The sequence below is a fragment of the Ursus arctos genome, unplaced genomic scaffold, assembly GCF_023065955.2.
Source record: "Ursus arctos isolate Adak ecotype North America unplaced genomic scaffold, UrsArc2.0 scaffold_33, whole genome shotgun sequence".
Taxonomy (NCBI): domain Eukaryota; kingdom Metazoa; phylum Chordata; class Mammalia; order Carnivora; family Ursidae; genus Ursus; species Ursus arctos.
This window is the reverse complement of record NW_026623019.1, coordinates 5,306,297-5,332,431: the sequence shown is the minus strand read 5'-3', so window position 1 is coordinate 5,332,431 and position 26,135 is coordinate 5,306,297. Positions and strand designations below refer to the sequence as shown.

At 38.6% G+C, this 26,135-nt stretch overlaps 1 protein-coding gene across 1 annotated transcript; it reads right to left on the bottom strand.

Moving 5' to 3' along the window:
• Positions 1–4,402: 4,402 nt before the first annotated feature.
• Positions 4,403–9,183, bottom strand: RLN1 (relaxin 1). The gene is made up of 2 exons (XM_026519239.4): positions 8,900–9,183; positions 4,403–4,869 (listed from the first exon to the last, which is right to left on the bottom strand). The coding sequence occupies exons 1-2, from the start codon at positions 9,111–9,113 to the stop codon at positions 4,538–4,540; spliced, it is 546 nt and encodes a 181-aa protein (XP_026375024.2). The 5' UTR covers positions 9,114–9,183; the 3' UTR covers positions 4,403–4,537.
• Between the last annotated feature and the right edge of the window lie 16,952 nt (positions 9,184–26,135).

The following is a 26,135-nucleotide window of genomic DNA, read 5'->3' as shown; positions in this document are numbered from 1 at the left end:
GAAACAAAAGAAAAACTGAACTTGTGGGACTTCATCAAGATAAAAAGCTTCTGCACAGCCAAGGAAACAGTCAAAAAAACTAAGAGGCAGCCCGCGGAATGGGACAATATATTCGCAAATGACACTACAGATAAAAGACTGGTATCCAAGATCTACAAAGAATTTCTCAAACTCAACACATGAGAAACAAATAACCAAATCAAAAAATGGGCAGAAGATATGAACAGACACTTTTCCAATGAAGACATACAAATGGCTAACAGACACATGAAAAAATGTTCAAAATCATTAGCCAGCAGGGAAATTCAAATCAAAACCACATTGAGACACCACCTTACGCCAGTTAGAATGGCAAAAATGGACAAGGCAGGAAACAACAAATGTTGGAGAGGATGTGGAGAAAGGGGATCCCTCCTACATTGTTGGTGGGAATGCAAGTTGGTACAGCCACTTTGGAAAACAGTGTGGAGGTCCCTGGACCAAAAAGTTAAAAATAGAGCTTCCCTATGATCCAGCCATTGCACTACTGGGTATTTACCCCAAAGAGACAGACGTAGTGAAGAGAAGGGCCATATGCACCCCAATGTTCATAGCAGCATTGTCCACAATAGCTAAATTGTGGAAGAAGCTGAGATGCCATTCAGCAGACAAATGGATAAAGACGACGTGGTCCATATATACAATGGAATATTAGCCATCAGAAAGAACAATTACCCAACATTTAACAGCAACATGGACAGGACTGGAGGAGATTATGCTAAGTGAAATAAGTCAAGCAGAGAAAGACAATTATCATATGGTTTCACTCATTTATGGAACATAAGAAATAGGGAGATCGATAGGAGAAGGAAGGGAAGAATGAAGGGGGTGCAAAAAGAAGGGGGAATGAACCATGATACACTATGGACTCTGGGAAACAAACTGAGGGCCTCAGAGGGGAGGGGGGTAGGGGACTAGGATAGGCCAGTGATGGGTATTAAGGAGGGCACATATTGCATGGAGCACTGGGTGTTATACGCAAACAATGAATCATGGAACACTACATCAAAAACTAAGGATGTACTGTATGGTGACTAACATAACATAATAAAAAATTATTAAAAAAATAAATAAAAATAAAAAAATAGGTGAAGGATAAACTGATGTATCTATACAATGGATTGTTATTTAGTGCTATCAAGAAATGGGCTATCGAGGCTTGAAAAGACATGGAAGAATGTTAAAGGTGTATTACTAAGTAAAAGAAGATAATCTGAAAAGGCTGTGTGATAACTCTATGAGTTTCTAGACAGTCAAAACTGTGGAGAAAGTAAAAAGATTATTGGTTGGTTGCCAGGGACATGAGGGGAGGAAGGGATGAATAGATGTAGCAGAAGGGATTTTCAGGGCAAGGAAACTGTTGTGCACAACACTTTAAGGATGGGTACGCGTTATATAGATTTGTCAAAACCCTACGATGTACAACACCAAGTGTGAACCATAATGTAGACTGTGGGCTTTGCTTGATAATGATACGTCACTGGTAGTTCATAATCATAATAAATGTCCCAAGTATAACAAATGTACAAATGGTGGCTGAGGTTGATAGGGGAAAGGGAATCTATAAGAACTTCTGTACTTTCCACTCAAATTTGCTGTGATCCTAAAACTGATGTAAAAATCAGTTAATTTTTTTAAAAAAACATAGAATGTACAACACAAAGAATGAAACCTAAGAAACTGTAGACTTTTGTAATAATAAATAATAATTATAATAATATGTCTTTATTGGTTCATCAGTTGATGCAACTGAACCACACTAATGCAAGATGAATAATAGGAGAAACTTTTTGCGAGCAAGGGGTAGATGAGAATGGTCTGTACTTTTTGCTATATTTTTCTGTAAACTGAAAATTGCTTTGTATTTGCTTTGGTATCACATATACAAAAATTGGTATGAAAATTGCTTTAAAAATTAATGTCAATTAATTAAAAATATAAATATATGTTTTCAGTCGAAACGAAAGAAACAAAGATACTTTTTTAAAGAGAAAAAATAAATGTGCCCATGCATATAGCTGCTAAGTGCTGGAATTCAGTTCATACCCATGTCTACTAGATTCCAAAGACCTCTTTCTTTTCTGGTGATATTTCTTGGATCCAACTCTGGTTGGAGTTAATCTTTTTTAAATTCAATTAGCCAACGTATAGTACATCATTATGGACTTAATCTTAATAGTTAAGGCTAATAAAGATTAATGTCTTTGAAACAGTCATTGTAGGTACAAGAACAGAAAGCATGAGTGAAGGTATAGGTTGATTACTTCAGTCTTCTTTCTAGACCCTTTTCCCTGGCTTACCTCAACTCTCTAGGCTATAAGTGAATCTAGAAATGATTTCCCAAGTCTCTAGCAGGGTCCATGTATCACAGTTCTGGCCAATACAACATAAGCACACATGTGGAGGTTTCTGGCAGTCTTGCTTTTCTGATCCAGACAGTAAGCCTTCTTCTCTTCCTTTCTTTTCCTGCCTAAAGTATGCACTGAGATCCAGAGGTGCAGCAGCTGTCTTGGGACCATGAGGTGAGCAGCCTAAGGAGGAAGACTTGTATACTCAGCATAGCTGTCCGGAAATGTGTGAGGAGGCTGCATTCAGGATTGGATATTTAGTCCATAGGCTTCTTTGAAGCCACCATTATAGGGTTTTGTTATTTACAAAGAACACAATCCTAATTGATACACATATACAAAGAGTAAATTCTTTTATATGAGAAATAAATTAAGCATACAACCATGAGTTTCTCATGAGAATTTTAGTAGGACTTTGGTAACACAAGAATTAGATATCTTAAAGGTGTTAACTGATTATTTGAGTGTGTATGGTAGATGGTTAGCCATAGATTGTCTTTGTACCCCTTTAAATGTGGTCATATTATCAGAGGTAATGAATTCAGATTCTGGGACCAGGAACCCTGCCTCCAGGCCTTTTTTGAAAGAGCATATGAGGGATAGGGGTTAGGGCAGGGTCTGGGGAGATACCTTATGTGTCTGGGAATGCCTTTTCATTCTGATGGGGCTGTAAATTTCCTGGGTACTGCTCTTGTTCTCCTTTTTTGGAGTTTGCATTTCGGATAGCATTCTTCCTGGCTTTGTCCAAGGTGGCTTATGGCCTGTGAGGTTCTGCAGCCACTTATGAAGTTTTACAAGGTGGCCTTGGTTAGGACTTAATATACCTTAAAGACCTCATTATGATTAACCATTATGGAGTTTGAAATTGGGGAGAATTTTTTAAAATTCTGTTTTTAGATATTTGATAGAGATTAACTCGCTATTTAAGTTTTCTATAAATGCTGCCTAGAAATGTATGTGTATGTGAGTCAAAGGAACTAGCTAAATACCAAGATACTTGTTAATTTACTTTTCTCACAAGTTTTCATATCATTTCACAGCTATTTTGTTATAGAAATGGTTTGTAAATTCTCAAATAATAAACATAAGGTTTGTTCCCTTGCTAAATCAGTTCTTCTGTAATATATGACACTCAGTTGTTTATTCTCTTCTATATATCTATTCATTTTTTTCCTTAAACATAATTTACTTTTAGTGTCTTAGATGATAGAATTAGGAGAAGAACCCTACTTCAGGGGCGCCTGGGTAGCGCAGTCGTTAAAGCGTCTGCCTTCGGCTCAGGGCGTGATCCTGGCGTACCGGGATCGAGTCCCACATCAGGCTCCTCTGCTATGAGCCTGCTTCTTCCTCTCCCACTCCCCCTGCTGTGTTCCCTCTCTCGCTGGCTGTCTCTCTCTGTCAAATAAATAAATAAAATCTTTAAAAAAAAAAAAAAAAAGAGAAGAACCCTACTTCAAAAAATACTTGAGTTTATATGGCCCCAACTCAATTAAATGGATTTAGTGTCCAGTATGATTATTTGCAATTAATAGTTCAATAAGACACAAAAATCTTTTAAAATCTATTAGAAAAGTCCAAGTTTTGTGACTCTTTATATATCCAATCTGAATTAATATCAATAAAAACATTTTGGTCCATTTTGTGTACCAAAATGGCATTGTGTAAGTTATTTTTTATTTTTATTTCTTGCTATTGTGTTTAATATTAAGTAGTGAAATAACATTTGGGCATTAAATCTGGAGAAAAAAGAGTGGGTGACAGATTATAATATATCAAATACAAATTTTAAAAATAGGCTTATCCTTTCTTCATTAGTGCAAAGCAAAGTGTTTTACTAAGCTATAAAAATTTTTTTGAGTTATTGTGTGTGGCTAAAATGATAAAGATTGTGTCACCCTAAGTTAACAGCATTAAAAAAGCAATAATAATTATACCATTAATAAAAAAGGCAAAAATAGTTTTTGGAATAAAAAGTATTATTAGCAGAAACTATAATAATACAAGGAATAGTTTGTTACACACCAAATGAAAAGCCCAAACACTAAATGATGATTTCTCATATTTTAGTAATCAGTGGGGTGACAAAGCCATCAGTGAATGTGTCATAAAGAATCATGTAAACAGTAGATGAAATACACAATACTTCCATCTCAGCATATTGAAGAAAGCTCTTTTCTGGTGCAACCTACATTACAGCACTTTTCACTGTAGTTTACATACTGTCTCTTTTTTCGGGAATGTTTATCTAAGCCTGAGTTTTCTAATTCTGAAAGACTTTTGTCTTTAGCTTCATTTTGTCCAATAAGAATAATTTCCTTCAATTCTTTCAAGGTAAGATTTGGATCTTCCAGTACAAGTTGTAGCTCTTGTAATGATGACTGCCTCCCAGACAGTGCTGCCTTCAGCTCCTGTGACAAATTAGGAATGTGTTCCAATATTGTATTTAAGGTTTTTGTATTGATGACGGAGGATGACACAAGTTCTAAAAGGGGAGAAGGGAGAGAGAAAAATACTCAAGTCAAAGAACATCAGGAAAACAATAAAATTTTGGATAGACATAAAGGAAAGCATTGTCTTAATAGAATTAAACATCAAAACAGAATCAACAAATATCCTGATTAAACAACTTTGAGTATTATAGTTGGGTGGCTTAAAATTACTACAGCATCACCAAGATTCTGCTTTATCCCACAGACTTTCTGTCATCTTTCTTTATGCTTTCATCCTAGCAGTTTTGACTCCCTGATTTCTGAAGTCATCTTGGTCATTGAAAACACCCAGTTTGACCACAGATGAATTTTTCTTACCTGGGTAATTTTCTTTTGTTACTAACTTCTGAGTTATTATAGTAATCCTATCAAATATTCCATGGGGGCAAATTACTGGTTCCGGATAAAGTTAAAAAGGCAGAATTTTCAACTGCTCTCATCTAAACGTCAGGAGATAACCAGTCTCTGATGTCCCTCAGACATCTGTTAAATAGATGTAAATAGATCTTTTTTCCCCAGAGTATTAACTTCAAATAAAACTATACTTTAGGACTTTATCTTTCCTCCTAGCGCTCCTTCTCATTCAAGTTCTAAGCTGACAGATGAGAATTTATACCATTTTTGGTAGTCAGAAGTTTTTGCATTTTCCTTCAGTAAGATATCCTAAGTTTAATTCAACCTCTTCATAAAATTCCCCCTGCTTTAATTTAAATTTTCTATAGTTGGGGCCTTATTGAATACAGAGAAAAGCTAATAGTAACTTTCCATGTACTTAAAGCCAGTTAATTAATTAGGCAAAACATTTGTAGTTTTTGTTGTGTTTATTCATAGCCTTTTTTTTTTTTTTGCATTCTTTTTCATCTGTGGATGGACATATAAGGTGTTTTGAGATCTTGGCTATTGTGAATAGTGCTACAATGAATGTGGGAGAGGCAATATCTCTTCAAGATCCTGATTTCACTTATTTTAGATGAATATACAGAAGTGGGATTGCTGGATCATATGGTATTTTTTTTTTTTGAGGAATCTCCATGGTGTTTCCCATAGTGCTGCACCATTTTGCTTTGCCTTCCCAGCAACAGTATACAAGGGTTCTAGTTTTTCCACATCCTGAATAATACTTGTTGTTTTTTAGGTGGGGAGGGACAGAGGGAGAGAGAGAATGTCAAGAGACTCCACACCCAGCACGGAGGCTCATCTCATAACGTTGAGATCATGACCTGAGCCAAAATCAAGAGTGGGACACTTAACTGACTGAGCCACTCAGGGGCCTGTCTTTTTTTTTTTTTTTTTTTAATAATAGCTATCCTGACAGCTGTGAAATGATACCTGTGGTTTTGATTTCCATTTCCCTGATGATTAATGATATAGAGCTTCTTCTCTTATACCTGTTGGCCATTGTATGTCTTCTATGCAAAAACGTCTATTCAAGTCTTCAGCCCATTTTCTAATTGGATTATTGCCTTTTTTGCTATTGAGTTGTAGGAGTTCCTTACATATGTGGGAAATTAAACCCTTAGCAGATACATGATTTTCAAAGGTTTTCTCCTATTCCATAGGCTGCCTTTTCACTCTGATTATTTCCTTTGCCCTTCAGAAGCTTTTTGGTTTGATGTAGTTCCTCTTTTTTACTACTGCTTTTGTTGCTTGTGCTGCACTCATTTATTAAAAGTATTTTTTAAACTTAACTCGAAACATTTTGCAATCAACAACAACTTTACCTTCTCAAGTCTAAATAAAAGATAATATTCTAATTGACTTGAAGTCATACAAACATCTTAACCACTGTATTTTGGACTAAAATTTCACTACATAGACCTCTTTTAGTTCAAAATATCTGTCTTATTTTTTAAAAGGGGTGCAATGAGTGTTATTTCTGCACACGTTGTAGGAAAAAATGGTTAGTTAACAATTTAATAATATGAAAACAAAAACTAACAATAGAGGTTTTAAACTCATGAGTCATAAATTATTGACATATACTTCCAAAATATTCTTAACTAGTAATTTAAACATTTTTCTTGATCTTCACTTGCAGGCAATATTATGGTAGGTTATTTATAATTAAATTATGTACTGGATAGCTGTTAAGAGTGTTCTTCAAAAATACTTTAAAATCACAGTACTCCTACAGAAATAAAAATCTGGCTAAATAGCTATATATAAATGTGATCAAAAAAACATTTTTAAGCAACAATTTGGAAACAACGTAAATGTCCACTAAGAATGGTTAAAACCTAAATGTCCACTAAGAATGGTTAAATATATATGGTAGATTTATGATATAGAATACTATAAAGAAGTTTTAAATTATGTTTTTGGAGAATAACAATGTGAGAAACTGCTCACAATATAATGTTAAGTGAAAGTCAGAAGATACATGTACACATTTCCAAATTTTTTTTTAAAGATTTTATTTTTAAGTAATCTGCAACCAAGGTGGGGCTCAAACATACAACCCTGAGATCAAGAGTCACATGCTCTACGCACTGAGCCAGCCCGGTGCCCCTACATATCTCATTAACATTGCTTTCCAGTTCCTCATTTAATATAGATATTTTTATTTTCTCATTAAATTCACATATTTTTTCAAAATCTTTAATATCTATGAGTGTTTTTCATTTTTCTTATTATATTTATGTATCTGTTTCAGTCTTTAATATGAACATATACTATTTATTCAGAAAAAGTGAATAAAGGAAACACAATGCAATCTCGTCATTCCTACTTTGAATCAGTAAATCCCTCAACTTTGTAGTCCTCTTATAATATTATATAAGAATTCTGTAAGAACTTGCATTAAATAAATTGGTCTCTGACCAACAGTGTAGAAAAAGTAAAGGGAATAGCTTTATAATCAGCTTTAAATCCCATAAAAGAGAAGCAAATGGTGGTTAGTGTACACAATAATTTTATATGAGGGTCACTTATATACAGGATGGATAGGCTATAAAATATAGTTGTGATATATCATAAATTGCATATATGTTGTGAAACATAAAACACTAAGTTATTCATAATTGAGTTTGCATTTTCTGAATTTAATATGACCCATTGCACTGCTTAGAATAGCGTGTCTGTGAAAATTTGCATTCTACTTACACTTAGCTTCCAGTTTGTCTTTATAAATAGTTTATTACTAACGAAGTTGTTTTTGTTTTGTTTTCTAAACCATTCCAGATTTGAGCTGTACTCAATTCTGCAGCTTCCAAATGCTTGAAGCATCAATCAGGTTTTCAGCTGAGAACTTCCCTTGGGCAAACTTCCCTTGACTCTAGGTCCCTTCAGTCTCTCCTGTAGATTAGGCCCTTTTCTTTCTCTTCAATCCCTTATCTCATAAATGAACTTCAAGGTCCAGTGCAAAAAGGATGGGAGGCTAGGCTCTCCCCTTTGGTGAAGTTTACGAATAAAAATAAAATTAAAAGAGGAAATTTTTGATGGTGTGGGCCACAGCCCAGCCTTTTTGCAAAGGAGTAGAGTGGTTAATAAGCCCCTTCGTGTTTACCACTCCAGGACCCTCTCAGTGGTCTCCCATGCCCTTTGGCACTCAAACCAGCGCACACATCACTGCCTCTAGCTCTCTCAAGTCTAGATGGCCTGTTCAGTTGCCCCAGCCCCCAGCACGACCGAAAGGCCCGCGGACTTGACTCGGGGGTCCAGCCCGAATGGGTCCCATCTCCAGCGGGTCTTTGGGTAACCAACATCCTCTGTGGCTCCCCCTCTCCCCATCTGGATCATCCGGATTGCCAGGAGGTGAAGGGCTCCGAGTGCCTCTCAGGAGAGGCCTTCGTTGTTCCCGCTGCTTTCCCTACCTCTGGTGAGATCCGCGGTGAGACCTTACTAGAAAAGCAAATTACAAGGGAAAACTCGAAACTTTCAGGCATCAGCAGCCTCAGAGTCAGGGCTAAGCGCGGGAAGCCCGAACCGTCTGGAGCCAGGGAGTGCGGGTGCCGTTCTAAATGTCGGCGGTCCGCCGACAACCAATAATAGGAAGTACGGAGCGGTGGGGGGCGGGGCGCTCACCTGTAGGTGATTCAGGTGCCTGCCGAGGTTCCCGCACTTGCTGGAGAGCCTTTTCTCCCCAGGAGACCGAGCCGCAGATCCAGATACGTTGGCGGACTAACTCGCGGCCGCATGCCTTAATTATGTCGTTGTCATTACGGGCTGGGATCTCACTGGGAAATTGGCTCAGTAGCAGCCAGATTCTCGCCAGGTGGGACAAGTACTGTTGTGGCATCTTGGACCAGATTGCTTCTGCTCTGGGTGTTTTTCCTCTAGGACTGCAGCCGCTGTCGCCCACCGGTCTCTGCCTCTGTTCCAATCCTGGACTCAGGCTGCTGTCCTGGCCAGGTTTCATCAAGCTTTTATAGCCCTCGGACGACCACTTAGACCTGAGTCAATTGTCCAAGCTCCACCCCTTTCTCCACCCACCTCATTGGAATTCTCTCCCCCCACTTCTGCCCCCTCTTATCTCCCCACCTTTCACCCTTGACAACTTTCCTCTGTTTGCCCATCTTTCTGTTCTTGGAACAGTTGTATATGTTTTTCTTTTCTTACCCTTAAACTGTTTTGTATACTTAGGTAAAGTTAGTCAGTATTTGAAGTTTTCCTTTATTATAAAGTTAGGCATGGCCCTTACACTAAATTATATCAAGAAAAATAAAATTGAAATCACCCATATTATTTCACAATTCAGTCTTCTATCATGAACATTTGTTGCATAACCTAATCTAAATAAGTTAATTAGTATAGTATCTGATATATCAATCCATAAAGATATAATGAATGAATGGATAAATTAACAAAAGAGAGAGAACTGATGACTTTTATCTAAATCCTGGTAAAAGTATTAAAATTCTCAATGCATCACTTTAAGCTTGTACAGTATCTTAATTTACAGCGCACTTTCTCTACTGACTTTCCTTTGGCTCTTCTGGGAGATAGTTGGATTGTAACCAGTTACTTGAATATTTTAGTTTTAGGTTGTGTTGTTTCTATATCCCTAGAGACTAGAGAGAACACACACACACACACACACACACACACACACACACAGAGAAACAAACCCCCTCCCCTTCCAAAAAAAAGATCCTGCAATTCTAGAAAGAATATTTTGGTAATACAGGCTACAGCACAAACATCAGGTTTATTTATTTTTTTTACTGTACTCTGTTTACTGTATTTAGTGAGGTAATTTTTAACAGCTCCTAATTTAACAGTTTGAGATAATATGCTCATTAAACAATCTCTCTGGATGGACATTAACTTTTAAGTGTAAATAGGTTCATTTTTTTCAATAACTTATTTACTTGTGTTCATAATGTACCGAGATTACCTCAGTTCTACCAGGTAAATTAGAGATTTGGAGGAAGTTAGGGTAGCTTTGATTAAAGTAATAACTCAACAATCACAAATACAGCTATGGGATAGAATAAGTCTAATTTCTAGATTGTTTCTAATTTCAATAGGACCCACTTGGCATTTGTCAGATGCTAAGCATTGCATAATTAAAACAACAATAACAAAACAAAACAACAACAACAACAAAAAAACCCAACCAACCCTGACCAAAGCAATGAGAGGGTCAGAGGTAGTGCTTTTACACAGGTTTTTGCTAAGATAAGCAGTTTGGGAGAGCCTTCTCAAAACTGAGGTTTGAAGGTTTTTTTGTGGGTTCACAGTTATTGCAAAAAATAATCCATTTTCAAGGCTGCCCTCCAAAGTAATTGCTTGTGTAAAATGTAAGTTTCCGGGGGGGGCAGTAGGTGGTGTGCACTAAAACTGCAGTAGGAGACTGATAATCAGCCTCCTGTGACCATCTCAGTTGACCTCAAGGAGAAATCAAATACAGGAAGAACCAGAAAACCAGTTAAGCAGGGCCATGCAAGCAAAATTTTTAGACAATCAGATATGATAGAAACATGTATTAAGATGATCTAAGGGTCTTTCACATGTCTGTGTGGAAATCAGAAAACCTTAATTGTTACAACCATAGCAAATTATATCTTGTGACTTGTCTTTGTGCTTGTGGCTTGAAGAACTGCTTCCAAGCACGCATACCCCTTTCTTTTGCATACATAATTCCCTGTATCTAATAAGCTTCGGGGCAATTCTGCAGAGCAATCGGAAAGACCATTTCCTGGGCTACAGTCCTCAGTAAAACAAAGGACAAAAGCACTTTGAGGTTGGTTTTCTTTCAGTCAACAGTGGGATTTTTGCTTTACCTGTGTAATCTTATAGAGTCCTTGTAGCTGTCCAGTGAAATGGCCATTTTCCCATTTTATGGAGAGAAGAAGTTGAGAGTACTCAAGTAACGTGTTCAACTGTCCAGCACATGTGCCAGATGTGGGCTTACCCTACTGTTAAGAGTAACAGACAAATGCAGGGTTCACAGGCTTTGTAGGCACAACTAAAAGGCATTTCATGCTGTTAAAACAAACAACAACAAAACCCTAAGAAACTTTTTAAAAGAGAAGAACCAAATGTATGCCATACACATGTCTGGTTAATGCTGGAGCCGTGATTTCTACCCATGTCTCCTGGATTCCAAATCCCTCTTTCTCTGGTTCTACTGTGTCCAGCCCCAACTGGAATTAATCTGCATGGTGAAGGTTAATAGACAAACATTAATGCCTTTAAGACAGTCATTTTAGGTACAAAGGAGTAAGTGAAACTATGGATTGATTCAACTTAGGCCGTAAGTTGTAGAAATGATTTCCCAAGTCTCCTGCTGGTAGCAGGGTCCATGTGTCACAGTTCTGGCCAATACAACATAAGCACAAATGTGGACGTTTCTGGCAAAGCCTTGCTTTTCTGATCCAGACAGTAAGCCTTCTTCTGTTCCTTTCTTTTCCTGCCTAAAGTACACACTGAGATCCAGAGGTGCAGCAGCTGTCTTGGGACCATGAGGTGAGCAGCATAAGGAGGAAGACCGTATATTCAGCACAGCTGACTAGAGAGGTGTAAGTAGCCTGCTGGTTATCATTCAGATGCTAAACAGTGTTGATGGCTTATTCCCTCGGCTTGTTTAAGGCCCCTGTCACAGGGTTTCTTGTTGTTATTTACAGAGAAAACAATCCTAGTTGATATATGTATGTCTAAGTGGAGTAGTTTTTTATATGAAAAACAAGCTTACATTCATTAGTTTCTCATGAGGTTTTAGTCATAATTCAGTAGCACTTGAGTTAGATATTTGAAAGATTGAAGTAATCATTTGAGTGCTTTTACAAGATGGTTTACCACAGATTATCTTTGTACCTCTTAAAAGCCAGTTATGTAAGAAGCAGTGAATGTACATTCTGGGACCAGGAGACCTACTTCCAGGGATTTTGCGGAAGATGTGGTGAGGGACTTGGGCCAGGGCAAGTTCTGTGGAATTGCTTTTTGTGTCTGGGGCTGCATCTTTGTCCTATCCAGGCTGTAAATTTCCTGGGGACTGCCCTTGTTCTTCTGGGTTGGATCTCCATTTCATAGAACTTTGCCCCAAGTGACAGACAACCTCTGAGGTTCTACAGCCCCTTATTGAATTCCCTTGCTCATGGTCTCCTTCCTGCACTCCACTCCATCTAACCTCCACTCCATCCAGTTGGGGTCAGCCTGTGCTTCTAAGAGAAACTCACTTTTTTAAAGACATGAGACTCTGCTCTTCTATTTTTTCACCACTAATCTCCTTCTAGCAGCTTTACGTCTTGTAGCAAACTCTCACTGTTTTCTCTGATGTGTCAGTAGCAAACAGTCCCACTCAGTCCCCATGATAATCAGTGCTGCTTCAGATCTATTTTTGTTTGTATATTTCTTCCATCATTTCATTGTGATCTGGTGAAGGAGGAGAGGTAAACCCTTGTATTTTTTTTAAGCCTAGTGATCAGAAATCAGTGCTGACTATATATCTCATCGACAACCTTGGGACCAATCTAGATGTTTGTGCTTTTACTTCAGGTTATCATGCTGTTTTATCAAGAAGACTGAAATAAAAAATGAAGGGAAATTAGGATCTTCAGAAAGTTCTCTTATCAGCAAATCTTTGGGAAATCTCTTGGCTAAGAGATTAGAAAAGATAAATAACTTCAATATTTTCTTATTCTCCTCAAATAATAGATGTGCTAAGGGAATGTTCAGAAAGAATTATGCCACTGGATGGATAATTCTTGTGAACAGATATCTTAGTTTTGTTCACTGATGATACATGCTTGTCATGTAGTAGGCACTCAATAATAGGTCCCCAAATATGCTATTGCTCACCATAAATGTTGATATATTGGGTCAGAAATTAAGGCCCAACTTTATATGCTGCCTTGACATCTGGTGAAACAGGGACGGACTTAAATGTCCTAACCACAAGTCCCCCACCCTGCTTGCTCCCATGGTGGAGTCTGGCTCCCCTGGCCAAACAGCTCTACTCAAGAGGACCAGGCACAGTTCTTTCTTATCCCTCAGTAGTGGGTTTCATTTTCCTGCCAGCTCATGGAATTATGCAAAGAAGCCAATCGCATTGTCTCACAGTAACCAGGGGTTACCTCAGCCTCTTGCTACTACAAGGCCTTACTCCTACAGCCCTGGTTGTTGGCTCTGTTCTGAGTTCAGCGCCCATTTAGCCTTCTGTGGCATGCAGTGTCCTACCCTGAGCTGCAAGTGTATGTGACTAATAAACTGCTGCCAGTCTCATATGTCCAGTGTTGGGTGTCAAATGTTGTATGTGGCATCCCTATAGCCATGGGGCAGAATTTCCTCCCTCACCAATGGGGTGAATAGGAGGCAATTAAAACATCTGGATTGTGAACAAGGTGGCCCATTCATGACCAAGGACACCTGGCCAGCTTTAACTCTTCTTGGCTAACTAACTGGTTCCATGATATGGCAAAGGCCCCCTGAGACAGAGCTACCAATTACTGCAGGCTTGTGCTTTGGGTACATTTTTTGTCTTTGTCAATATTGCCATCTCTCCCTAACCTAAAATGCTCTCATCCCCAAGACAAGAATTGTTGTTAATTGACTATACCACAGCTTGACATGTTGTTGGGTTTGGCCTGTATTTGGCAGGTGGTCTTTGAGTCTCTTACCTGTAAAGGCAGACACAGCTAGCTTTAACTGTTTGGCTCTTGACTGCCACTTACCAAGGGTCCAGCTAGAACAATGTGGTCACTGCATCTAGCCTGGTGACCATCACTGGCAGCTTGGGGGCAGCCATGTGAATATTGTTTGTGATTGTGCCTCCCTGAGATAGGCTCAGAGTTGGCCCTCTGTGAGTTTTATGAAAAAGAAGGAGACCAACGTCCTGGGGAGAATTAAGCATAGCACCCCAGTTGCAGGTCTATGGCCAGTTGCTTATGAGAAAAGGAAAGGGAAAGGAGCATTTGGTATAAGCTCCTGCCAGAACACCAGAGGATAACTAATTCCGCTGCTCTTCTAATATAAAATCCCTAGCCAATGTACCCGGGTTTTGCTTAGTGTTGCTGATTACCAGCATATCAAGGGCTAATCTGGCAATCATAGAGTTTGATGACTCCCCCATAGGCCATAGACAAAATGACCTTATTGTATGTGGGCCCTGATCCTAGGGAGGTTGACTGGCATTCCCTGGAGGAAAAGGTGGTTGCCCATAAGGCTGGTTGCCAGGCTTCTGAACTTTTCCCATAACCACCCGCGCTATGAGTAATCGGATCAAGACAAACTAAAAGCCATGACTTTTTGCAGTTAGAAATATGTAATATTTTGAGAGAAATTGTATATAGAGAGCAAGAGAGATGCAGAAAGAAAACCAATAGGTGGGGTGCTGTGATTCATATACTTAAGAGCAGACAGTACAGCAGGACCCTTAAGTACCTCTCCTGCTGCTGATTCCTATGCTTCTTTCATAACAAAGATCCTGATCCTCAGGGCTATAGGGAAAAACACCTATGGCATCCCTGTGGCACAGCAAAAGAGTTAATTCAAACTTCCTTAAACCCCGTAAAGCAACTATTGCTATGGGGGTTGCCCCTAAGCCTGATGATACTGGTTTGAAATTCTGGAAGAAGAAATTTATAAATAAGCATAGGGTAGAGAGGACACCCCCTGCTATCAAATTATATTTAGTGGCCAACCAGAAAAGGGATACAGAGGAAGAAAGAGAAGGAAGGAAGGAAGAAACCAACAAACAAACCTGACTATAAGGGAAGGGGAAAAAAAAGAAAAAAAAAAAAAAAAACCTGAAACAAAGACCCATATTTAGACTCAATTGGAAGTCCAGACTTTACTAAAATAATGTAAGTGGCAAAGAAATAAAGACTTATTGATTGGCTCTTGAACCTCTACAGCACAGATTCTGAATTAATTTTAACATCTGCTGAAATGTACCAATTGCTACCAATTGGACATGATACTAGACCCACATTAAAGGTACACCTGGGGCTCCCACTACATATTAACATGGTATCCACTATAATCCTCAGAGGTTACTACATATGAAATTAGAGAACAAATAGGTATGTCTCACCTTAACCACTAGGACTGTTGTTTTACCTAAGTTACCCATTGCACCCATTGCTCTAAAATAGATTTTAGTGAGCATAGATATTCTGACACAATAAATGATACATTAAAATAAAGAAAATAAAGTCTTTGGTACTTACCAATTGGCTTGACAAAATGGGACCCCATTAACCCATCTGTACATTTTTTTTACAAACTCTTGGACTATTGTGTAAGACTTGCCCCACGGTACTCCTTATCCCCATTATTCATAATCTAGAATGTTTTCTTCATTAAGATGACTGATTCTTCGGATTAGCCAATGGCCTATGGCTCCTACACCCAACCTGGGCCTTTACCCCAACCCAAAGTTTCCCCAGCATTGCAGCACATTAGAATTGCCTGGGGAGCTTTAGGAAATCCTAATGTTATGTTGCATGCCAAAACAATTAAATCAGTGTATCCTGGTGTGGGAACCAGGCATCAGTATTTTTGAAGATCTCTAGTTGTCTACAGTGTGCCAAATAGTTGACAAACTACCATGTAGCCACTGCCCAAACACTCTGGTGAAAGATTTTAGGAATAATGCCATTTAATTTGTTACTTATGCAACCCTGAAGAAACCAATAAATTAAAAATTCCTAAATATACCAGTCTTTAGCATAAGTGGGTGTTATGCAATACTTAAGATGTATTGTAAAGAGCTAATGTCAGTATTATAAGGATATGCTAATATGGTAGAAAACAGATGTGTATGTATGGAAAAAGAATGTATTTTGTAACTTGTCTAAAGTTCTAGCCATTGTTTTATAGAAACACATTAATTACTTCAATCTTATATCTAGGGAACACATGTGAAAAATTAATACAAAGATGTTCAGTCATGACTATTGAACCCAAATAATCATACTTTATTCCTTCCTACTTGATTTTCAATATTAACCTTTTATTGTGCAAGGACATCATATGTCACTTATAATTTGCATATATTCGAAGAGATTAACAAGTTATGTTTTATATTTACTTGTATCTGGCTCAATAGATCAATCTTGAAACAGCTCAGAATAATCCTTACTAACTCTTCTCAAACAATTCTCAAGCATGTATTAGCACGCCAGAGAGGACATATTAAAGCTTTAGAAGTACATATAATTCTGTTGATATTTAAGAAGTATTGTTTTCCTAGAAGCAAGTTTGACAGAATTTTTTTAATTCTTTTTTTTAAAGATTTTATTTATTTGAGAGAGAGAGAGCAGGGTGAAAGGCAGAGGGAGAGGGAGTGAAAGAATCCCAGGCAGACTCCCCGCTGAGCAGGGAGTCCAATGCAGGACTTGATCCCAGGACTCTGGGCTGGTTGACCTGAGCCAAAGGCAGACACTTAACCGCCTGAGCCACCCAGGCGCCCAAGTTTGAACAGAATTGTAAATTGCCTTTCTTATAAAGTGAAGATTGCTTAATTCTACTTTTTTGGTTAACATTGGCTGATAGATGTGAGCAGCTGTATTTTTTTTTTTTTTTTTGAAAAGTAAGGGTGGTACCCAAAAGCATTAACAAAATGAATCATCCTGAACTAAGCTGACTGCAGTGGAGAAGAAAATTGATTAAAAATCTAGGGTGAGTTGTATGCCTCTACAGGATTATGAACTCTCTTCATCCATGATTCAGTGGTTTCTAACAAGTGACTTACTGATTTTTGATGAGGGTGTTTTCCTGCTGTTAGGTGTGTGTAGACTATCTGCTCATTTCATTACAGTGAATGAAGAGACCTTCTTCTTACTTGCCTCCAGAGTGGTTACATTGAACCCAATAACCAGCTGTTTAGAATGCCTAGGACCACTTCCCTAAAGGTACAATTTTCTCCGAAAACCCTATTTTCCTACTTTCAGGTTTTCTTGTCCACAGGTCCAGATATCTCAGATAATTCTGGATTTTCCAGAACAGCCCGGATTTCAGTTTTATTCTTTTCAGTAAATACTAATTGTTTAAAACATCACTAAATGTTATTTGAATTTTTATACCTTTTCTTCTGAAGTATCACCTAAATGCACTGAGCAGATATGACCCCTGATCACATCACTTTCCCCAGTTTTATTTCTCAAATATGTTCATTGTGTCCATAGAAAATGAATAGTCATTTTCTGACAAATAGGATATACAATCAACTGATAAACAGAGAAGGGTTTGCAGTCAAATGTTTCTCCTTTGTAAAATAGAACTCATCAAGTTTTGGGCACCTGGGTGGCTCAGTCGTTAAGTGTCTGCCTTCAGTTCAGGTCCTGATCCCAGGGTCCTGGGATCGAGCCCCACATCAGGCTACCCACTAAGCAGGAAGCCTGCTTCTCCCTCTTCCACTCCCCCTGCTTGTGTTCCCTCTCTTGCTGTCTCTCTCTGTCAAATAAATAAATAAAATCTTAAAAAAAAAAAAACCTCATCAAGTTTTATAGTAGAGTGAAAATAGCAATAGACATGGGATACACTTGGGAGAATGTCAGTAAACACAGAACAGTATTATTAGGAAATACTAAGTGCTTGTTATCTGCCAAATACTTGGTCTATATTATCTCATTTTATCCTCCTCAGCAACCCTCTAAGCTGGCTAATATTAGTACCACCAAACTACCAGAGAGGTGATAGAAGAACAGAGATTCAGTCACATGCTCAGGTCTGGTGAGCAGTTGGAATGAAGGTTCATACTGAGACTCTGTCTGCAGAGCGTGGGCTCTTAACCCTTGGATGCTGAGCACAGTTTCCTGAGAAATTTTGTAAACATGAATTTATTTTTCCCACCCAACAATCATGTTACACGTAATAATGAAAACGTAATATAAGCTGAGTACCTCTTAAATTGGCATTTTATGCTGCTAGCATCACTAACAATCTTTCAAAAATCATCTGTTAATTTTGTATACCTGGAAAGCTAAAAAGTGATGGTTATTTATCACTCTTGAGGAAAAAAATATACATTCCAAAGTTAGAAAAGAGTCTAAATGATTAGACTGTAAATTCAAAGCAGTGGTTCTCAACTAGGAATGATTTGGAGACATCTTTGATTGTCCAGTCAAGATGGTGGGGGGGGTTGCTATTGGCATCTAGTGGGTAGAGCCCAGGAATGCTGGTAAACATCCTGCAATGACAATGCATGGAACAGCCCCCACCACAATGAATTTATCTGGCCCCAAGTGTCCTGAGGTTAAGAAGCCCTGGATTACATTATTAAAATTATATACTATTGAACACTATTAGAATTATCCAAGTAATTACAAATGCTGAAATGTCAAGCATTTAATAAATTTATGAGGTTAATGGCCTGGCATATTGAGTCTAATAGTATATTTTGGTGAGTTCTAAAATATATTGCTTTTATGCTGGTATTTAGACTCATTTCTTAATTAATTGGCAGAGTGCTAGATACTTAGATATTTCAGGAGCCAACATACTTCTTCAGAGTGTCTGCATCCCATATAGAAACTGGTTGATAGGGATGAGTGGGTGGCTCAGTTTGTTGAGCTTCCAGCTCTTAGATTCCAGTTGGGTCATGATCTCAGCGTTGTGGGATCTATCGGCCACATCAGGCTCTGCGCTCAGTGGGGAGTCTGCTTCTTTCTCTCCCTCTCCCCCTCCCCATGCTCTCTCTCTCTCAAATAAATAAATAAATCTTAAAAAAGAAAAGAAACTGGTTGATGGCTCAGGACTCAGTCCTATTCTGTTGAGGAATAGGACTTGGTTACTAGGGGTTTTGTTCCTTGATTGCTTTGGCCTTAAAACCCTGATCTCTGCTCACTGGCATTGCCAAAACAACTCACTGGGATACTTTTCTCCCATCAACATGAATACTCTTTAGTGAAAACCTTTATATCCAAATTCTAAATGAAAGGATCTGGCCTATAAAATCAACACGATTAACATAAAATCTAATAGTAATTTTGTTTCAAAAATTCTGAATATATACATTAGATGACAAATGTTAAAATTCAGTCTTTTCTTTCATTCTTCTTCCCTCCTCTTTCTGAATAATGCCATGCTAAAGCCATTAGGAAGGGCAGAACAAAGGAGGTGTCCAGTGATGGCTCAGAGAGATGTGTTGAAGGCTAGGAAAAGTAAGTAGGGCATCCACACTGGGGATGGCAAGGAAGGGAAGGTGGCGTAGTGAGAGATATGTGGGCCTAACTGGTTAAGGTTGGCTTCTGCACAGTGGAGCAGGCTAGTGGGATGAGTGGGATGATGAACACATCTTTCTATGTGATGGGTGACCCAGCATGTGTAGTCGGAGCTCAAGCAGGGTTAAGAGGGGGATCTGTGTAGGAGGGCTTCCCAGCACAGGGTACTGATACTCAAATGGACTGAGAAATGCAAAAAGAAAATGAGATACTGTCTTAGAAATCTTGCTGAAAAATTATTAATAACCAGGAATTCTGTACCCATCCAATCTATCAATCAAGAATCAGAAGAGAAATAAGTTATTTTTAGATATGTGAGGTCTCAATAGGTTTCTTCCATTTACTCTTTCTCAGAAAGCTGTAAGAGGATGAGTTCCAGCAAATGAGGTAGCACAGCATAGGGAATAGGAAACAAAAGACCCAACAAAGGAATAGGGAGAAGGGAACCCCCACCATATGTGAAGGGAGAACTTAGGATGAGAGCTCAGGACTGGATGTAGTGGGAAAATAGTCCAGGTAGGAGCAGGTCAGAAGTCTCCAAATTTCTTCATGAAGGAGATTCTGATAGACTAACTGATGTGAATGGATGTCTTGGGAGATTTAGAAATTGACAAAGAGTTCATAATCAAAGAAGTAATAACTAGATAGAACATTAAGGACATGAAACAACAAAACTCACTAATTCCAGAAAATCAGGAAGTCAAGCAAGAAAGGGAAAGTAATTATACTTTATTACATGGCGCAGTTGTGAAAAGTGTTCATCATCATTATAATGCAATCACTGAATATTGATCTAACAAAAATGATCACGTAACAATATTGGAAGGATGGGGCGATGGGAAGGATGTAAGTGTGTGTAGTTGTGGTGCAGATGGGGGTGGGAGAGTTGAAACTAAATTCCTCATGATTTGTATGTTACATTAAGAAATAATATTTTAAAAAATTGGAAACATTAAGAATTGGCTACACTGGAATGTTACTTAGAGATGTAGTTAAACAAAGTAACATGGTCAGTACTAAAATAGGAGTTGCTTTCAACTACTTGCCCTTGGCCCTCACCGTTTCAGTTTGAGCTGATCTGACTTCCAACTTGTAGCACCTGCATCTTTTGCCTGCAGGTTTTTTCTGGCCTCCAGAACCCACTTTGCCTAAACACCCTAAGTGCTGGAGAAATAACGGTCCAGGAACAGCCCTCCACCAGTGAACTCCAAAGTAGGTTATAAATACCCCAGCTCCTTCATTCCTTGGGTCGGATAACTCTGGGGTGAGGGGGATTCTAAACCATTTCTCAGAGTTCCCCAGCAGGATTAAGTTGCTCACAGAGGTAACTTCCTGGGTAAGATTTTATTTACTAGCTTTCTTCTTTGTCCTATCTTACTTCACCAATTCCCCACCAGCGTTTCTGGGATTACCTGCTGCGTAAATGACTTGCTTAAGTTACTATTGCAAAATTTGCTTCAGGGAGATCTTACACTGAGACAGCTAAAAAAGATAAAAGTGAATATCTCTGAGGAAGAAGAAATGGGAGGGAGAATGGACTGTTTTAGTTCCATGACCCATGAACCTATTTGAACTTTTTCTTTTCCTAAAATACTCCTAGTAGGAAATTGATGTCTCTGCTTGAATTGCTGAACAGAACTTACTGAAGTTGAACAGAACTCCCTTTGCCTACCTACTTAGATTTTCAGGCTGTGTCAGAGACGCCAGGCTTGTCCTAAGCTTCCAGTTCAGACAAGGAAATGGTTTGGAAGGTCAGTCTAGTACTCTATCCATAGTCTATGGTTACTGAATTCAGAGAAGTGCCCATCCATAGGCACAAACTGTATTCAAACCCCAGGTGTCTTTTTACGGTTTCTGGTTTTTGAAAGAGCATTAGTTGGAATCCTTTCAAAATGTTTAATTCCTTGAAGATGGAAAGAAAGCATTCCCGAGGCCAACTTTTCTCTGGAGTAATTTAAGAAGATGTGAAATGGTCAAGTATTTCAATCCATCTTGGGTTCCTGGCATTCTCTCTCTCTTTTTCTCAAATCACCTTAGTGGGTAGAAATGGTACTACCTTCTACTCAAGTCAGATCCTCATCAGCAGTAAATTAATGGTAAGGGGTTTGTAGGAAGAGAAGGAAAAACAGTCACCTGTATTCCTCAAAGCCCAATCATATTATCCTGACATCCTGACAGCTTTTCACAGACTTCCTTTATCACATTTCAATGTCTACTGGTATCTCTGATCCATTGACTTTCACATGGATTCAACAGCTGTTTCCTTTGAGTTTTTTGAAACCTTCACCAAGCCAGAATCCCAGATTGCCAGTCCTCCCTAGGACATGACTTCTTGTGGACACATCCTGAACTCTGTTCCTCTAACACCAAATGAAATGCCCAAACCAATTCAGGGTCAGTGTCTGCCTGTCCCTCATGTCCAGGCAGAGCAGAAAACATCCACAGAATGCTGCTGGCCACAGATGAAGTCCTCTAAGAAAAAATAAATAAACTGAGTTTAGCAATCCATCATTCAACCCCATGACACTTGTGGATTGAGAAATTGTGAACCAGAAATGTCATCTAAACCTGAAACTTAGCAATATCATTGAGTCTTTATAATTGGGATATAGGTTTCCAGTTGCTTTTATTGGTGGTCATGATGAATTTGTTCTACCCAGACACACTTCTTACTGTCATCCAGGTAGCCAAAGGAATAAGTTAGCACAGCAAAATAAACTGGCCTGCAAGAGAATCCCACAGGTAACTTTGATCTCTGGGGGGGCTCAGCTCCCCCAACCAATAGCTCCCTTGGCAGTCATTTTTGGGCTGTTTACTGTAAGAGACATTTGAGTCAGCTACTCCCTTCATGAAGACTACTCTTCTCTGGCCCTCTTCTTATTTTCCTTATTTTCTAGGCCTTTCTTAATCTTCTTCCTCTGTCTCTAGCGAGTCTGTGCTTCTTGGTACACCTGCAGCCCAAGCACTGCTCCAGTCTTCATCAACTCCAAGAGTGACCCAAAGTTACCAGTAGAAAAATTAGCAGAGATGCTAAGTAGTCATCCCTGAGTACTAGAAACTACTTTCTGCAAATTGGACAGTTGGTAGGATGCAGGGTATTCCTGGAATCTCCTGTAGGCATCCACAAGGCCAAACCTAAGAAGCATTTCCAACCCTCTTGCAGAAGAGACACAACTCCAAGGCCAAGAGATAGTGTAACCCCTAACAGGCTTTATTTAATAATATTTCCCTAGCAAGAGTTTGTTCCTTTCTCAGAATAGCAGAGCAAAAAAACTATCTAGGGTCTGGCTAGTGTCTCTAGAATATTGCATTTGAACCTGCATATATTAATATTGTTGACATCTATAAAATACATTATGAATTTCAGATTGCTCATATTCAGATTATATTGGTTATAGATTTTTTTTTGGAATTTGAGTCTACTCCCTCCCCATCCTCTTCTAATCCCTGCCCTTCTAATCCCCCCTTCTAAGACTCTGAGGCTGAGTATATATGATAGTTTAAACCTATATTTTTGATTTTTACTTTCATTGTCACTGTCCTTTTAGAGTCATGCAGCATGTTGCATTGGACAAATTCCTGCTAGGGATTCAAAACACCAAGGTTTTAGTACAAACTACCATTACCAGATGTGGAATTTTAGGTAAATCACTAACGGCCTCCATTTTCTTGAGAAAATATAAAATGGGGGCTTACCATAGACCATTTTAAGGGTCTTCTCTTTTTAACATCTAGACAATAATTCCAGTATTTGTCATTAAAACTGTTTTGAGTAGATTTGGGGCGCTTCTATAATCTTTACAAAGTGTAGCTTCAGTATTCCCCCAAACACAAACTGAGTTGAGTGGAACACCATATAAACTTTATTTGTAATTTTAGTGCCTGTAATTTTAGTCCCCAGTTCTCTCATTTAAATATGAATTTTAAATATTCAAAATGGTTAAGTACTATGATCTTAAAAAACTGTATTTTTACTATTTTTTTATTATTATAAAGTGATTTCCAAGAAGGGTCATTCTGCTGCAGAGAACTTCTGGGCCCATATTTATTTCCTTTACACCATGACTTAACCTCCATGTGAAGCAGAGGGACTCCCTGCATTGCTTTGGTTGGGCCAGCAGTGTCTTGGGGGAAGATGGACAGTCACATGGAGTAGGAATGAGATCCCCTCATTTCAGCTTTGCTCCTAATCACTGAAAAGACATCTGATGAGGGTACCATTATTCTAATCTCTAAATCGTTGCTTATAATCAGACCTTAGTTTCTTATTTCTCTCCTAATTTACTTTTTTTTCAATAATTTCCTCATTTTTCTTGTAATATCACAAAAATCTGTGATTATGAGCTAGCTGAACAAAGACCACATCATGTTTGGTATTTAGAAATATCAGATGCCTGGTTGGTAATCAGAACTTAGTAATAATAGTAATTAATGCAAGTATTAACATAAATGGCTAAGAAACAGCTCAACAGTGTCAGAGCTAAAATGTTTGTCTTTTCAATTACAAATATTATATTTATAATATAATAATAGTATTATTATATTTATAATATAATAATAGTATTATTATATTTATAATATAATAATAGTATTATTATATTTAATAATAAATAAGGGGAAAAGCTTTGAATAATCAATAATACAAAGGATAATTGGGATATATTTTAATATAGTTGAATTGCAAAGCCATTATTTAATAGCTTTGCTTTGACTTTTGCCTCACAATTGGGAGCAAACAAAAATGTGAATGTGTGTATTTAGCAGAGGCATTATTGAGTAACAATTATTAATGGGCTCAGGGTCAATGCCAGGTGAGAAGCCAATGCAAATGAATGGTCTGGTGGTCCAGAGGGAGTTCAGAGCCTGCTGTGTTGCATACCAACACAAATTCTGTGTAAGGTCTTTAGCCAGTCAACCCTTGCAGGACACCCAAACCCATTCTTGGTGATCTCTGGCTAGACCAAGTTAGGAATGTTTGGACAGCAGGACTAAATTTAAGAGATACAATTCCAGATTCTGGCATGGTCTTACAAACCAATGATGGATCTTAAGCATCCCTTAGACCACCAGTGTGCCTCCCAATCACTTCTTTCCCATATCCTCCAGAAAATCCGTGCTAATGACTCCATGAAGGGGAATTACCTTCTTCTGCCTCCACAACCTCAAAGGACTTTCCCAGTTTTCCTATTCTTGTGGGCTCTGGGCTCTTCCTCTTGTAATAGACTAATTCCAGTAAAACCCCAATGCAGATTCTTTCACAGCACCCCCCCCCCACCCCCGCCCCTTGCCCTCAGGATAGAGCACAAGTTCCTTAAGCCCAGAGCTAGTCAGGAGATAAACTGTGCCTCCAGGCTCATTTCTTAACTCCCTTCTGGGAGGAATTCTTTGCCCCAGGCAAATGGAACCAGCAGCAAATCCCTGGACTTGACTGCCTGTCCTGCCTTTAATCACTTTAATCAAGTTTCTTCTGCCCAGACTGCTTCCTTATCTACGTGGAGTACTTCAATGCATCCTTCAAGACCTCACCCAAGGTTCTTTACAACTATGATAGTATCAAAACCATATGTTGATATGTGGTCAGCTGCTTGAGGGTAATGGCTATGGTATTCATGCTTGTTTTTTCCCTTCAGGTTTCATCTCCTATTATTCCATTTGGCCTTTCTATTCTTTCCGCAGGCCAAGTCTCTGAGTCTTTGGCTCTTCTCTTTATGGAGAGATCCCTTCCTTGTTCCCATACCTGCTCTTCACAGGACTGGCTAATTCATCATTCAGCTCTCAGCTCAAGTGTTACCTCTTCAGAGAAGCAGTCTGTCCCAGATCTATAGTGCCCCCCTCCCACATGCTCCCAATAATTCTCTTATCATCCTGTTTCATTTCTGCTGAAGCATTCATAACCATCAGAAACGGTCTTGTTTATCTCCATGTTTATTTGTTCCTTTCCTCAGTTCTCGCACCCCTTACTGGAACATGTTCCTCTGCCTGGGATGCAGTACCCTCGTCTTCTCATTCACTCATGTAGCCCTAGTATCTACAGCAGTGCTTGATACAGAGTAGGTTTCATGCAATATCTTTGAAATTATTGTATTATATGTAGGGTTTGCAACTGTGGGAAAGGGTATAAATACAGTTACGAGTATAGGTTTCCTGGTGAGTGAAGATAAAAAGGTAGGCATCCTAATCAACCTCCCCCCATTCCCACCTCTTCAGCAACTCTGTCCTGAGTCATCATTTGAGTGTTTTTACCTTTTGTCTTTCACAGCTGTCTTTGCATGTCCAGAATGTGTTAAATACCTAACCTTTTCAAGGCCTTTTAGAGCATATTCACTGGAGCCAAACCATTTAGCTTTAAGTCTTAGTTCTGTCCATGTATGACCTTGGGCAAGTAATTTAAGCTCTCTGTGCCTTAGTTTACTTGTCCATAAAATGATGCCTGCCTCATGGGACTGTTAGGATGATTATAATAATATATGCAAGACACTCAGAACAGTGGCCATAATAAGTACAATATACGTCTTAGTCATTAATATTAGTTGTTTTCTGTTATGTGGAGACAGGACACAATTGGCAAATCCAAATAAAAGAAGTATCTGTGGGAGATAAATGTGATGGGGAAAGTGTGTGTGACAGAGAAAGGAGAGCAGCAGGACATTTGC